This window comes from Salvelinus sp. IW2-2015, linkage group LG16 (genome assembly GCF_002910315.2).
Source record: "Salvelinus sp. IW2-2015 linkage group LG16, ASM291031v2, whole genome shotgun sequence".
NCBI lineage: Eukaryota > Metazoa > Chordata > Actinopteri > Salmoniformes > Salmonidae > Salvelinus > Salvelinus sp. IW2-2015.
In genome coordinates this window covers 32,148,040-32,165,233 of record NC_036856.1, presented here as the reverse complement: position 1 = coordinate 32,165,233, position 17,194 = coordinate 32,148,040, and the positions used below count along the sequence as shown (strand labels likewise).

At 42.6% G+C, this 17,194-nt stretch overlaps 1 protein-coding gene across 2 annotated transcripts in view; it reads right to left on the bottom strand.

The window, feature by feature from the left end:
- Nucleotides 1–17,194, bottom strand: part of gmds (GDP-mannose 4,6-dehydratase) — a 258,314-nt gene that overhangs the window by 163,001 nt on the left and 78,119 nt on the right. For both annotated transcript variants that reach the window (XM_070447666.1, XM_070447667.1), the window contains 2 exons: nt 2,814–3,006; nt 855–959 (listed from right to left, as the gene is read on the bottom strand). In XM_070447666.1, the coding sequence (XP_070303767.1) occupies nt 855–959; nt 2,814–3,006 (298 nt within the window). The remainder of the gene's footprint in view (nt 1–854; nt 960–2,813; nt 3,007–17,194) is intronic.

Below are 17,194 nucleotides of genomic sequence, written 5' to 3'. Positions count from 1 at the left end.
GGTAGGGGGTGATGGGGTAAGGACAGTGTGGTTTGTGTCTAAATATGGGTAGGGGGGGTTGAGGGTAAGGGACAGTGTGGTTGTTGTCTAAATATGGGTAGGGGGTGATGGGGGTAAGGGCAAGTGTGGTTCTTGTCTAGATATGGGTAGGTTGTGTGATGGTGGATTTCATGTCCGCTCTCTCCAATCCATTTCCTTCCTTACCATCTCTCTGTCTGTCTCTCCATTCAGCCATATGAGTCTCTTACCCAGTCCCTGAAATCTAGCTTATTATACCCATTCACACAGCCTCCCTTTTCTACCGTCTCTCTTCTAAACCATTAGGAATTTACTGGCTGACCTCTGACCTTTGGTCTACGGGTCGTGGCCGGGACTTCATGGAGGGATAAATCATAAACACCTGACATAGACGAACTCTAGGGCACTGTAGCGAGATGGTGTGTGTGGTGTTTTCTCTGTGTGGTCGTGGTTGATTGCTAGTCACTGTCGGCCTTAGTGTGATTATTTATTATGTGTGTGGGTGTTGTGTGTGGTGTGTGTATGTGGTGTTAGTTAGCTTCTTGTGTGCTGATTCTGTTACCTTCGTGTGGTGTGTGTGTGTTGTGTGTGTGTGTGTGTGTGTGTGTGTGTTGTGTGTGGTGGTGTGTGTGTGGTGTGGTGTGTGTGGTTCAAGTCAATTGTGGTATTGATTTCAGTTCACACTGGTGTGTAAATCAGGTTAAACCAGCGCTCAGGACCTCTCAGACCTCAACGCATATTATTACATTTTTTAAGAGGCTGAAAAAAAGTAAGAATGAGCTTCTCCCATAGCAGACATGACTGCAGCAGTTAGCACATTGTGCTACAGTGCTCACCTCTTCTGGGGCTCTCGTGGTTGAAGAGGATCCCGTTGACAGCAAACAGGTTATAGGCCTCCCTGAAGTTCACCACAATCCAATAAGCATACAACTTAGCAGCACCTGATGGAGAGAGAGAGAGATTAAATTAAGTTAAGTTAATTCAGTTTTGGAAACAGTGACCCTCTCATATCATTACCAAGCCCTGCAATGCCAAGAGCTGAGCAAAGAAAAGAGTCCCTTCATCCAGCTGGTCCTGGGGCTGAGTTCACAAACCTGTTCTACTAACACACTGAAGCCTCAGGACCAGAACATCCAATCAATCAGAATAAACTTAAAATTACAACACAGTCAAAACAAAACTACATTGCTTATTGGGAAACACAAGCACAAACACAAAGCAAAATGCAGTGCTATCTGGCTATAAATTGACAGTACACCGTGGCTAAATATTTGACCATGGTTACTGATCAAAACCTTAGAAAAACCTAGACAAAGTGCAGGCTCAGTGAGCACAGCCTTGCCATTGAGAAGGGTAGACGGGAAAACCTGGCTCCCTGTAGAGGAAAGGCTGTGCAACCACTGCACAACAGCAGAACCTGAGACGGAGCTGCATTTCCTGACAAAATGTAAAAAATATAAAACAATTAGAGAGTGTCATTTTCCCAAATTTAAAACCCTTATTCAAGGTTTCAAAGATCTCTCTGATGAGGATAGGCTACCCGTCCTGTTGGTGGAGGATGCAGAGCTGTGGGTTGGCAGCGCACTACATTGCTGCCTGCCATAAGTTGAGGGACAGTGTCTGACAGACCAATCAACCTGCACATGTACTCTACTGTATGCTTACTGTTATTGTTGAATGTATGGTTATTTTGACCCTTGGTTATTGTTGTTACTGTTGTCCCGTTGACAATTTTGATTTTCATTTTAATATTGTAAATATCCAAAATAAGCTTTGGCAATATGTACATTGTTATGTCATGCCAATAGAGCGAATTGAATTGAGAGAGAGAGAGAGAGAGAGAGAGAGAGAGAAAGAGAGAGAGAGAGTCGAGTCATAATATTTGAAAGCAGAGTACAGTGGTGCTGTACCACAGATAGTTTCTGCTTTCTAATGATGAGTAGAAGCAGGCACAAGAATAATAACCTCTCAGTTTTCATCCTTCTTTCTTTGCTCTCCTCACTCTTTTCATCTCCTTCCCACCTCCCTCTCCAACCTTGCACTCTCACTCTCTCCTCTCCTCTGATGAGAGAGATGCCACAGACTCATGGAGGGAGGGGAGGAAGGAGAGAGAAGAGAGAGAGAGAGATGCCACAGACTCAGGGAGGGAGGGGAGGAAGGAGAGAGAAGAGAGAGATGCCACAGACTCAGGGAGGGAGGGGAGGAAGGAGAGAGAAGAGAGAGATGCCACAGACTCAGGGAGGGAGGGGAAGGAGGAGGAGCCCTGCTGGTTGATTAAATCACAGGGTCAGTACACTAACATGGACAGGAGAAGGGAGGTCACCATGGTTATGCCATGCCCCCTCCCAGTCCTGGTTATTATGGTATGCTGCCTCCCCTCACTCCCATACAGTCAGATCAGGTGTTGCCAGACAGGCAGGCAGGGAATGTGTCAGGGAGGAGAACATTTAGACAACACAGAACATGAAACCTGATATCACACTGACACGTGTGTGCGTGCGTGCGCACATAAAGGTGTCTTTGTTAAAGTGAGACCCACTCAGTCTTCAGACGTTTAGCCTGGGGAGGTGTGTAGGGAGCACCAACTCTGAAGCCCTCTCTGTACACACACACACACACACACCTTTTGAAGAGCAGTGCCAGGGCATAGAACCTTCAAAGGGTGTTCATATGAAATAAGCCTGAATGTACTCCAAGTAGAGACGTGTGAGTATGTGTGTATATATGTGTGTGTGTGTGTTGTAGTATATATGTGTGTGTGTGTGTATATATATATGTGTGTGTGTGTGTTTTACCGTAAGGTGAGCGGGGGTAGAACGGTGTGGTCTCTTTCTGAGGGATCTCCTGGACCTTCCCATAGAGTTCACTAGTAGAGGCCTGGTAGAACTTAACACTGTTGGTCAGACCACACGTCTTTATAGCGTCCAGCAGACGCAGGGTACCAACACCGTCCACATTAGCTGTGTACTCAGCCAGCTCAAAGGAGATCTGAGTAGGAGAGAAAATATTCACATCAATACAGATGGAAGTCATACTACTGTTAAAGAAAACCCTTAGTTAGCAACAATTGTTCTGATCCAGCTCAAAGGACCAAGAAGTTCAAAACGTGTAGGGTGTAGTCTGGAGAGTGTCTGACAAGACCATTTGAGGACCAGATCACGTTTAACCGTGTAAAGCCAAGCTGGTCATGGTTGACACACCTGGACCATGCGGTTGGACCACCGTCTGCACAGCTGAAACGCATCAGTGGTTTACTGTGAACACACAATCTGCTCAGCTGAAACGTGTCAGCAGTTTACTGTGAACACACGTTCTGCACAGCTGAAACGTGTCAGCAGTTTACTGTGAACACACATTCTGCACAGCTGAAACGTGTCAGCGGTTTACTGTGAACACACGTTCTGCACAGCTGAAACGTGTCAGCGGTTTACTGTGAACACACGTTCTGCACAGCTGAAACGTGTCAACAGTTTACTGCTTCCCAACTACTGCTGCAGAGCTCTGGGATGAAGAGCTGAACACACACATTGGTTTTGATCACTTTCTATTCAACTCCTCTGTTCCCCAGAGCTCAGTCTAACTAACCCTGACGCGCCACTCACTCTTTTAGTTGACGTTTTCAATAACGTTCCACACACTGCCCACAAGTTTGCATGCACGCACACCAACTACTAGCAATATGTGTATTCATCTACACACCCGGCCAAGTCATACGTGCTTTCTCCCACTGTGTTCTCTACAGCTGATGTGTGAAACAAGACCCTACACTAGCAGGCAGTTAGACCAAGCAGAACCGAGCAGAGGACGGAGGGGGAAAAGGAGCCGTTTCTCTTTCTCTAAATGAACCCTTAAACGGAACCATGGGTGTGAGAGTGTAAGGCCACTAGCTAGGCAGCTAACACCCGCCCCCGCCCACAGTAATCCCTGCTCTCACAGACACCCACTACCCTCCCTCATCTTACCCTTCTTTACTGCTTTCTGTTATGCTTTTCCTCTCCCTCCTTTCCACCCTCTCATCTTCCTTTATATTCTCATTCCTCCTCACACCCCTCTCTCCTCTGATCTCTGCCTCCTACCCTCCTCATTCTTCCTCCTACACTTCCTCCTCACACCCCTGTCTCCTCTGATCTCTGCCTCCTACCCTCCTACACTTCCTCCTACACTCCCTCCCTCCTCTGTGTAGCCCTAGCCTCTCACTCCCCATCCCCCCCCTCTCTGGCCTCTCACAGAACGTACGGTCTGTTACCTCCCTAGCTTCTGTCACTCCCCATCCCCCCTCTCTCTGGCCTCTCACAGAACGTACGGTCTGTTACCTCCCTAGCCTCTGTCACTCCCCATCCCCCCTCTCTCTGGCCTCTCACAGAACGTACGGTCTGTTACCTCCCTAGCCGAGATGAGACCCCACTCTGTGTGAGCCTGTCCATTCCTCTGGTTTTTATTTCACAGAGGAGGTATGCAGAATGAAAACACACACACGAGCCTGGGTATCAAAACCAGCTGAAAGGTACAGGGTCCAGCCTGCCTTGACAACTTAAATCAAACAAATTGCCTTAATGCCTCCACACTCTGTCATTATGTAAGGCAGGGCGCAGCGCTGACGGCTTAGAGGCCAGACGTTCCTGTGTGTGAGTTTGTGTCTGGCCAGGCTCCTCGCTCTCACCAACCCCCCCTTGGCTGATATTGTTCTAGGTCCAGGCACTCAGCCAAGCTCTGTCAGCATTGGGGGTCCACCGGTCACAAAGCAAATATTCAGACGGTAAAAAAAGGGAAAAAATGGAGCTAAATGTTAAAATGGTTTGTAATGTACAGGATACGTGTCGACCAGGGTCTGGGAAACACGGACGGTTGGAATACACATTTCAGAGCACAGACTGACTGTGTCTTGATAGATGCATAAATATGAAATATCTTTATACTTTCTCTTCACATACCTCCAAAGTCCTATGTTTCTCCCTATCACATATAACAAACAGCAACCCAATACAGGCCCTGATGCCCAGAGACTATATGAACAATCTAGAAGAACAAGACCATGTAGAGCTGGAAAATGGACACACACAGGTAGGAGGTAACACACTGTATGGTCCTCTATGGTCCTCAGACCTACGACCAGAGGCCTGGCAGATGTTGGAGAGCAGGGTTATATTGAAATTGGAATCTCAGTTTACTTCCTGAATTGACTGAATTGAAAAGGAAGTGAACCCAACCCTGTTGGAGAGCAGCATCACAACCACATCATCAACATTCAATTCAACGGACTCCTCTGATAACGCAAATTAGTATTTTGAAAAATGTATACCAGCATGGGAGCAGGACAGTATACACATTTTACACTATTTCTTTCACATCCCTGTCATCCTCAGAAAGAACATAAGACACAACACATCCCTGTCATCCTCAGAAAGAACATAAGATACAGTACATCCCTGTCATCCTCAGAAAGAACATAAGACACAGTACACACCTGTCATCCTCAGAAAGAACTAAGACACAGTACATCCTGTCATCCTCAGAAAGAAAATAAGCACAGTACATCCCTGTCATCCTCAGAAAGAACCTAAGACACAGTAAATCCCTGTCATCCTCAGAAAGAACCTAAGACACCAGTACATCCCTGTCATCCTCAGAAAGAACATAAGAACACAGTACATCCCTGTCATCCTCAGAAAAGAACATAAGACACAGTACATCCCTGTCATCCTCAGAAAGAACATAAGACACAGTACATCCCTGTCATCCTCAGAAAGAACATAAGACACAGTACATCCCTGTCATCCTCAGAAAGAACATAAGACACAGTACACCCTGTCATCCTCAGAAAGAACATAAGACACAGTACATCCCTGTCATCCTCAGAAAGAACCTAGACACAGTACATCCCTGTCATCCTCAGAAAGAACTAAGACCAGTACATCCTGTCATCCTCAGAAAGAACCTAAGACACAGTACATCCCTGTCATCCTCAGAAAGAACATAAGACACAGTACATCCCTGTCATCCTCAGAAGAACATAAGACACAGTACATCCCTGTCATCCTCAGAAAGAACATAAGAACAGTACATCCCTGTCATCCTCAGAAAGAACATAAGACACAGTACATCCCTGTCATCCTCAGAAAGAACATAAGATACAGTAACATCCCTGTCATCCTCAGAAAGAACATAAGACACAGTACATCCCTGTCATCCTCAGAAAGAACACTTGAGTTTCAGAATACATTGAAATCATCAATGTAAAGTGCATCTTGTCATTTCCATGTAAAAGGACCCATGAGCACCAACATATTTGTTTATAGGAGCATATCATATTTGGTGTCAAATGAAAGCTAAGAGTCTATATTTTTMGGGGGAAATGAAGGCATTTTCAATCTTAAAAATGTGGGAAAAGTAAAGGCTTTGATATCTGTTCACACAGATGGAAAATGGGTCTTAAAAAACATTGATTAGAAAAAGTCTTAAAAGGTATTAGAAACGCAATAATGTTGAAGTATTTATATTTTGTTTTGCAGAAATGATTAGCCTTCTGTAAGTTTAAGAAATACTGCCTAGTGTCTTGTCATTCTGATACCAAAAAGCCCATATCTTTCAGATATTTTCTAATTTCTCTCCCTCATGAGGGAGGAAAATGAAAGTTCACAAAAGTAACAAGTAAAAGTAGATACACCAATTAATTTGTGTTTTTTTGCAAAACATTTTTTGTTAATGAATTATTAAGTGATTAAAACATGTTACCACTGTTACCAAATCGGTAAGAGTGACCCAAAAAAGAGTGACCCCAAAAAATATAACAGAATGACAATGGGAAATCATAGTCACAACCACAGTTGAAATAGAGCACAGTAGAGCACAGTAGTGTTCAGTAGTGTACAGTAGAGCACAGTAGAGCACAGTAGTGTACAGTAGTGCACAGTAGAGCACAGTCGTGTACAGTAGTGCACAGTAGAGCACAGTAGAGCACCGTAGTGTACACTAGAGCACAGTAGTGTTCAGTAGTATACAGTAGTGTTCAATAGTGTACAGTAGTGTACAGTAGTGCACAGTAGTGTACAGTAGTGTTCAGTAGTATACAGTAGTGTTCAGTAGAGCACAGTAGTGTACAGTAGTGCACAGTAGTATACAGTAGTGTTCAGTACAGTAAAGAAAAATAGAGTACAATAGTTCAGTACAGTAGAGCACACATGAGTAGAGTACAGTATAATGTAATATAGTATACTCTACTGGTGTTCTACTGAACTATACTTTACTGTACTCTAGTGAACTACACTCTCCTCCAATTTCCTTTACTGTACTGTGCACTACTCTACCATACTGTGCTGTACTCTACTGTGCTGTCCAAACCTGTGAAAAATAGGTACAGATTTAGTCCGGTCTGGAACAACCAGACTAATGAGCAGAACTCATTACAGTAATAGCCAGTGTGTAAAATAATACCCAAACATGCAAAGGAGGATATTAAAATGTTCTAATTTTGTGTACCTATTCAGGATACATCACTATGAAGTGTGACATTCTTCATAATTAGGACCCATGATGTCATTCTGTTAACAGCTGTTGATCCAGTTCCCTTACAGGAGTTCAAGAACCCAAATAGATTTTTTTCAAACTCAAGATGTCCCATTCTTTCTACAGACCTCTTTGAATTCAGAACTGATATTTAAAAATCGTTTTTGGAACCCGTGATCACATAATCTGAGGGAGATCTTACTGTCACTCTGTTCCCAAACTTGGCATCTGCACTGTTCCTTGAATACCTGTGTTTTAGTCAAATGTTCAGTGACAATTGTTAAAAGTAGACTTCTGTATATATGGGCATGGTTTGTTAAACTTTGCAATCAATAGTTTATACTTGGCATCCATTTTAAAGTGAAAAAGTGAGTCACAGCATCTTGGAATTGCCRATCTCCTCCTATAGCATACTGTTAGAACACAACCTGGGAGTAGACATTGAGGTTGTAGGCTACTCGGGAAGAAGATGAGAGTTTAAGGACATTGAGGTCATATTCTGGAAGAACAGAATAGGCTATTCTTCCCTACAAGTTTCAGGATACATTGCATCTTCAATTTAAWCATCTCCTTATATAGCCCACTGTTACAACACATCTATGCTAAATTATTTAGGCCTTTTACTGTGTGTATGTGTATATATATATATCTTTACATCTGTGTCCTTAGGTAGCATCTCTCTCTAGTCCTGTCTTGTTTCAATTCTCACTCATACCGTGTACACATACTTGTTAGAAAAACAGAGCGCTATTTTTCTTTATGATGTGTCAATTTGCCATTCCCTAAGAACCAGACACAATAACACTCAAACAGTGGGAGAGGGGGAAGGAGAGAGAGAGGGTGAGAGAAGAGAGAGAGAGTGAGTGGCGGATCAATCATTTAACATCATTCAGAGACTTGTTGTAACTTGCGTCACATCGTAAATCGTCCCTGTGTTTTCATTGGAAATAATGAGTTCTTAAAATGGCTCAGAATAACAATAACAGCCTCCGCATAAACATTCCTATCTCTACTGCTGTCCCTCCCCGGGATAAAACAAGAGGTATCGGACTGACACACACTGCCATCAAACACAACACCAGAAAGAGAAAGCATTAACGCCATAACTGCAAAAATGTGAGTCTGTATGTGCATTACCACGTCAATAGAACAATGTCACACACACACACAAGAGAGACCTTACCCACTAGCCAGGTGCAGTGGGATACTGGTGACATTTACAGTGCATTCGGAAAGTATTCAGAACCCTTGACTTTTTCCACATTTTGTTACATTACAGCCTTATTCTAAAATTGATTAAATAAAACATTTTCCTCATCAATTTACACACAATACCCAATAATGATTAAGCGAAAACATGATATTTTTTTTGCAAAATGATATATTTAAAAAATGATATAACTTATTTACATAATTATTCAGACCCTTTGCTATGAGACTCGAAATTGAGCTCAGGTGCATCCTGTTTCCATGGATCATCCTTGAGATGTTTCTACAACTTGATTGGAGTCCACCTGTGGTAAATTCAATTGATTGGACATGATTTGGAATGGCACACACATCTGTCTATAGAAGGTCCCACAGTTGACAGGGCATGTCAGAGCAAAAACCAAGCCATGAGGTTAAATAAATTGTTCCGTAGAGCTCCAAGACAGGATTGTGTCGAGGCACAGATGCGGGAAGGGTACCCAACATTTTCTGCAGCTTTGAAGGTCCCTAAGAACACAGTGGCCTCCATCATTCTTAAATGGAAGAAGTTTGGAACCACCAAAACTCTTCCTAAAGCTGTCTGCCTGGCCAAACTGAGAAATTGGGGGAGAAGGGACTTGGTCAGGGAAGTTACCAAGAACCCAATGGTCACACTGACAGAGCTCCTCTGTGGAGATTCCAGAAGGACAACCATCAATGTAGCAATCCACCAATAAGGCCTTTATTTTAGAGTAGCCTGACAGAAGCCACTCCTTAGTAAAAGGCACCAAAAGCACCTGGTCAGATGAAAACAAGATCGAACCTTTTGGCTTGAATGCCAAGCGTCACATCTGGAGAAAACCTGGCACCATCCCTATGGGAATATTTTTCAGTGGCAGGGACTGGGAGACTAATCAGGATGGAGGGAAAGATGAACGGAGCAAAGAGAGATCCTTGATGAAATCCTGCTACAGAGTGCTCAGGACCTCAGAATGGGGCGAAGGTTCACCTCCCAACAGGACAACAACCCTAAGCACACAGCTAAGACAATGCAGGAGTGGCTTCGGAACAAGTCTCTGAATGTCCTTGAGTGGCCCAACTAGAGCCCGGACTTGAACCCGATCGAACATATCTGGAGAGACCTGAAAATAGCTGTGCAGCGACACTCCCCATCCAACCTGACAGAGCTTGAGAGGATCTGCAGAGAAGAATGGGAGAAACTCCCCAAATACAGATGTGACAAGCTTGTAATGTCATACCAAATCAAATACATTTTTATTGGTCACATACACATGGTTAGCAGATGCGAGTGTAGCGAAATGCTTGTGCTTCTAGTTCCGACAGTGCAGTAATATCTAACAAGTAATCTAACAACTCCCCAATAACTACCTAATACACACACATCTAAAGGGATGGAATAAGAACATGTACACAGAGTTGAAGTCGGAAGTTTACATACACCTTAGCCAAATACATTTAAACTCAGTTTTTCACAAATCCTGACATTTAATCCTAGTAAGAATTCCCTGTCTTAGGTCAGTTAGGATCACCACTTTATTTTAAGAATGTGAAATGTCAGAATAATAGCAGAGAAAAATATTTATTTCAGCTTTTATTTCTTTCATCACATTCCCAGTGGGTCAGAAGTTTACATACACTCAATTAGTATTTGGTAGCATTGCCTTWAAATTGTTTAACTTGGGTCAAACATTTCAGGTAGCCTTCCACAAGCTTCCCACAATAAGCTGGGTGAATTTTGGCCCATTCCTCCTGACAGAGCTGGAGTAACTGAGTCAGGTTTGTAGGCCTCCTTGTTCTCACACGCTTTTTCAGTTCTGCCCACAAATTTTCTGTGGGATTGAGTTCAGGGCTTTGTGATGGCCACTCCAATACCTTGACTTTGTTGTCCTTAAGCCATTTTGCCACAACTTTGGAAGTATGCTTGGGGTCATTGTCCATTTGGAAGACCCATTTGCGACCAAGCTTTAACTTCCTGACTGATGTCTTGAGATGTTGCTTCAATATATCCACATAATTTTTCTTCCTCATGATGTCATCTATTTTGTGAAGTGCACCAGTCCCTCCTGCAGCAAAGCACCCCCACAACATGATGCTGCCACCCCCATGCTTCACGGTTGGGAAGGTGTTCTTCGGCTTGCAAGCAACCCCCTTTTTCCTCCAAACATAGTGATGGTCATTATGGCCAAACAGTTCTATTATTGTTTCATCAGACCAGAGGACATTTCTCCAAAAAGTACGATCTTTATCCCCATGTGCAGTTGCAAACCGTAGTCTGGCTTTTTGATGGCGGTTTTGGAGCAGTGGCTTCTTCCATGCTGAGCGGCCTTTCAGGTTATGTCGATATAGGACTAGTTTTACTGTGGATATAGATACTTGTGTACCTGTTTCCTCCAGCATCTTCACAGGGTCATTTGCTGTTGTTCTGGGATTGATTTGCACTTTTCGCACCAAAGTAAGTTCATCTCCATTAGAGGTCGACCGATTATGATTTTTCAACGCCGATACCGATGCCAATTATTGGAGGACCAAAAAAGCCGATAGCGATTTTTAATTTTTATTTGTAATAATGACAATTACAACAATACTGAATGAACACTTATTTTAACTTAATATATCAATAAAATAAATGTAGCCTCAAATAAATAAACATGTTCAATTTAGTTTAAATAATACAAAAACAAAGTGTTGGAGAAGAAAGTAAAAGTGCAATATGTGCCATGTAAGAAAGCTAACGTTTAAGTTCCTTGCTCAGAACATGAGAACATATGAAAGCTGGTGGTTCCTTTTAACATGAGTCTTCAATATTCCTAGGTAAGAAGTTTTAGGTTGTAGTTATTATGGGAATTATAGGACTATTTCTCTCTATACGATTTGTATTTCATATACCTTTGACTATTGGATGTTCTTATAGGCACTTTAGTTTTGCCAGTGTAACAGTATAGCTTCCGTCCCTCTCCTCGCTCCTACCTGGGCTCGAACCAGGAACACATCGACAACAGCCACCCTCAAAGCAGCGTTACCCATGCAGAGCAAGGGGAACAACTACTCCAAGTCTCAGAGCGAGTGACGTTTGAAACGCTATTAGCGCGCACCCCGCTAACTAGCTAGCCATTTCACATCGGTTACACCAGCCTAATCTCTGGAGTTGATAGGCTTGAAGACATAAACAGCGCAATGCTTGAAGAACAGCGGCGAGCTGCTGGTAAAACGCACGAAAGTGCTGTTTGAATGATTGCTTACGAGCCTGCTGGTGTCAGACTGCTCTATCAAATCATAGACTTAATTATAACATAATAACACACAGAAATACGAGCCTTACGTCATTAATATGGTCGAATCGGGAAACTATCATCTCGAAAACAAAACCGTTAGTCTTTCGGTGAAATATGGAACCGTTCCGTATTTTATCTAACGGGTGGCATCCATAAGTCAAAATATTCCTGTTACATTSCACAACCTTCAATGTTATGTCATAATTAGGTAAAATTCTGGCAAATTAGTTCGCAACAAGCCAGGCGGCCCAAACTGTTGCATATACCCTGACTCTGCGTGCAATGAACGCAAGAGAAGTGACACAATTTAACCTGGTTAATATTGCCTGCTAAACTGGATTTCTTTTAGCTAAATATGCAGGTTTAAAAATATATACTTCTGTGTATTGATTTTAAGAAAGGCATTGATGTTTATGGTTAGGTACAGTCGTGCAAAGATTGTGCTTTTTTCGCAAATGCGCTTTTGTTAAATCATCCCCCGTTTGGCGAAGTTGGCTGTCTTTGTTAGGAAGAAATAGACTTCACACAGTTTGCAATGAGCTAGGCGGCCCAAACTGCTGCATATACCCTGACTCTGTTGCAAGAGAAGTCACACAAAGAAATTCATGTTAGCAGGCAATATTAACTAAATATGCAGGTTTAAAAATATATACTTGTGTATTGATTTTAAGAAAGGCATTGATGTTTATGGTTAGGTACACATTGGAGCAACGACAGTCCTTTTTCGCGAATGCATAGATTATATGCAAAGCAGGACACGCTAGATAAACTAGTAATAGCATCAACCATGTGTAGTTAACTAGTGATTATGATTGATTGATTGATTGTTTTTTATAAGATAAGTTTAATGCTAACTAGCAACTTACCTTGGCTTCTTACTGCATTCGCGTAACAGGCAGGCTCCTCGTGGAGTGCAATGTAATCAGGTGGTTAGAGCYTTGGACTAGTTAACCGTAAGGTTGCAAGATTGAATCCCTGAGCTGACAAGGTAAAAATCTGTCGTTCTGCCACTGAACAAGGCAGTTAACCCACCGTTCCTAGGCCGTCATTGCAAATAAGAATGTGTTCTTAACTGACTTGCCTAGTTAAATTAAGGTGTAATAAAAATTGTTTTATTATTATATATTATTATTTTTAAAATCGGCCAAATTTGTGTCCAAAAATACCAATTTCCGATTATTATGAAAACTTGAAATCGGCCCTAATTAATCGAACATTCCAATTAATCAGTCGACCTCTGATCTCTAGGACACAGAATGCGTCTCCTTCCTGAGCGGTATGGTGGCTTCGTGGTCCCATAATGTTTATACTTGTGTACTATTGTTTGTACAGATGAACGTGGTACCTTCAGGCGTTTGGAAATTGCTCCCAAGGATGAACCAGACAGATTTCTTTGGACTTTCCCATGATGTCAAGCAAAGAGGCACTGAGTTTGAAGGTAGGCCTTGAAATACATCCACAGTTCCACCTCCAATTGACTCAAATGATGTCAATAAGCCTATAAGAAGCTTCTAAAGCCATGACATCATTTTCTGGAATTTTCCAAGCTGTTTAAAAGGCACAGTCAACTTAGTGTATGTAAACTTCTAACCCACTGGAATTGTGATGCAGTGAATTATAAGTTAAATAATCTGTCTGTAAACAATTGTTGGAAAAATGAATTGTGTCATGCAAAGTAGATGTCCTAACTGACTTGCCAAAACCATAGTTTGTTAACAAGAAATTTGTGGAGTGGTTGAAAAACGAGWTTTAATGACTCCAACCTAAATGTATATAAATGTCCGACTTCAACTGCATGTAATAACACTAAAGATTTTCTGGGTTAACAATGTAAGAAATAATACATAAAAAAACTAKAATTAGTATAATTTCCTAAAGAGTCAAAGCGACACGGCCATCTCTGTCGGCGCCAAGAAGACTCGAGTCTGTAATCGCTGCCAAAGGTTCTTCAACAAAGTACTGAGTGAAGGGTCTGAATACTCATGTCAATGTAATTTCCTTTTTTTCCCATTTGCAAAAAAACATGTTTTTGCTATGTCATCATGGGGTATTGTGTGTAGATTGATGAGGGGGTAAAAAAAAATATTTCATCCCTTTTAGAATAAGGCTAAAACGAAACAAAATGTAGAGAAAGTAAAGGGATCTGAATACTTTCCGAATATTAACGTAAGATCCAAGATTTTCAACGATTTTACTGAGTTACAGTCCCTACAAGGAAATCAGTCAATAGAAATAAATACATCTGGCCCTAATCTATGGATTCTCCGACAAGGCAGGGGCACAGCCATGGATGGGCCTGGGAGGTTATAGGCCCACCAACTTGGGACGCTTTGCTGGTCGAAGATGATCCCGCAGGTGAAAAGGCCAGATGTGGAGGTCCTGAGCTGGCGTGGGTATACGTGGTCTGTGGGGCCGGTTGGACGTACTGCCAAATTCTCTAAAACTACGTTGCAACACTACACTATGCTCCGTATCTACTTTCTCCACAGTGTGTAGACTCCTTCAGTTGTGATAAGTCATTGATTTCCTAATCACCTAGCTAGACATGAGAGATCACCGTGCAAGGCTCAAAGATAGACCCAAAATCCCCACACTGTTTTCCGTCCAATAATTTCTCTCCTGCTGGCTGGCTGGCTGTCTGTCTAGTGACAGCCAGCCAGCCAGGTTGCTGCAGCTATGGAGATGAACAAACACAATTCAAACAGTTAGACAGCAGAGGAGGGTAAGGAGGAGAGGGGAGAATGAAGGAAGGGTGGGGGGATATGACATGTGTACTAGAGGTATGTGTTGTGTTCAAGCGCAGGTACACAGAGACCTAGGAGATCTGCTGTCAGACACAGGATTTATAGAAGAAGAGTCTGGAAAGCCCCTCAAAGATGCCTCCCGGCCTACTCTCACTCTCTTCCTCTCCATCCTTCCTCGTGTCTCAATCCCTTATTCATGCCAGAGATCTGTGTGATGGGTATCAATATGCGTGAGCGGCCAATCTCGCTGTCTAGCGTCTACACCCCGTCTGTTCCTGTTCCCACTCTTATCCCAACGCTCCGACTTGCATGGAATGCCATGAATGTTTTGGCCCATCAAATGGCTTGATGATCCCAACCCCATCAGTAATATCTTAGCTTCATTAAGAGATAATACTGTACATGTCCTATAAGGCACCGTTCTAATAGTTAGTACATGTCCTATAAGGCACCGTTCTAATAGTTAGTACATGTCCTATAAGGCACTGTTTTTTGCTAATAGTTAGTAACATGTCTATAAGGACCGTTCTAAATAGTTAGTACATGTCCTATAAGGGCCAATACCGTTCTAATAGTTAGTACTATGTCTAAGGCAGCCGTTCTAATAGTTAGTACATGTCCTATAAGGACCGTTCTAATAGTTATAATGTCCTATAGGCAACCGTTCTAATAGTTAGTAACATGTCCTATAAGGCAGCCGTTCTAATAGTTGTAGTACATGTCCTATAAAGGCATACCGTTCTAATAGTTAGTACATGTCCTATAAGGCACGTTCTAATAGTTAGTACATGTCCTATAAGGCACCGTTCTAATAGTTAGTAACATGTCCTATAAGGCACCGTTCTTAGAAGTTAGTTACATGTCCTATAAGGCACCGTTCTAATAGTTAGTACCATGTCTATAGAGGCACCGTTCAAATAGTTAGTACATGTCATAAGGCACCGTTCTAATAGTTAGTAACATGTCTATAAGGCACCGTTCTAATAGTTAGTACATGTCCTATAAGGTACCGTTCTAATAGTTAGTACATGTCCTATAAGGCACCGTTCTAATAGTTAGTACATGTCCTATAAGGCACCGTTCTAATAGGTAGTACATGTAACGATGATGGCAGGTTGTATGGCAGGGTGCGTCCATCTGAGTGGTTAGGCTTGTGGGGAGAGGACTGGACTCTTGTCCTCAAGCATTTGGTGAAAAAATACTTTACCTACCAGAGCGGGAACTCCCTGGGAAAGACAGGAGAACCCCTCCATTCCAATCAGCCCATTTTGCCTGCAGACACCAAGTACCCATCAATCATTCTCCCTCACAAACATCAACATGCGTGTAAACATGGCAGACCTTATTACAGTCATCTGTGGTCAGGCCTTAGGGCTCCTGCTCCGTTTAGCAATCACACACAAACACGGACGGCAAGTGTGTGTGTGTATGTATGTATTTTTTATTTAACCTTTATTTAACCAGGTAGGCCAGTTGAGATCATGTTCTCATTTACAACTGCGGCCTGGCCAAGATAAAGCAAAGCAGTGCGACACAAACAACAGAGTTACACATGGAATAAACAAATATACAGTCAATAACACAATAGAAAAGTATATATACAGTGTGTGCAAATGAGGTAAGATAAGGGAGGTAAGGCAATAAATAGGCCATAGTGGCGAAATAATTACAATTTAGCAACTAAACACTGGAGTGATAGATATGCAGAAGATGAATGTGCAAGTAGAGATACTGGGGTGAAAAGCAACAACAACAAAAATAACAATATGGGGATGAGGTAGTTGGATGGGCTATTTACAGATGGGCTATGTACAGGTGCAGTGATCTGAGAGCTACTCTGACAGCTGGTGCTTAAAGCTAGTGAGGGAGATATGAGTCTCCAGCTTCAGTGATTTTTGCAATTRYTTCCAGTCATTGGCAGCAGAGAACTGGAAGGAAAGGTGGCCAAAGGAGGAATTGGCTTTGGGGATGACCAGTGAAATAGACCTGCTGGAGCGAGTGCTGCTATGGTGACCAGTGAGCTGAGATTAGGCAGGGCTTTACCTAGCAAAGACTAATAGATGACCTGGAGCCAGTGGGTTTTGGCGACGAATATGAAGCGAGGGCCAGCCAACGAGTGCATACAGGTTGCAGGGGTGGGTAGTATATGTCGCTTTGGTGACAAAACGGATGGCACTGTGATAGACTGCATCCAATTTGCTGAGTAGAGTGTTGGAGGCTATTTTAAAAATGACATCGCCGAAGTCGAGGATCGGTAGGATAGTCAGTTTTACGAGGGTATGTTTGGCAGCATGAGTGAAGGATGCTTTGTTGCGAAATAGGAAGCCAATTCTAGATTTAATTTTGGATTGGAGATGCTTATTGTGATTCTGGAAGGAGAGTTTACAATCTAACCAGACACCTAGGTAACCAGACACACATGTATGTATGTATGTATGTATGTATGCA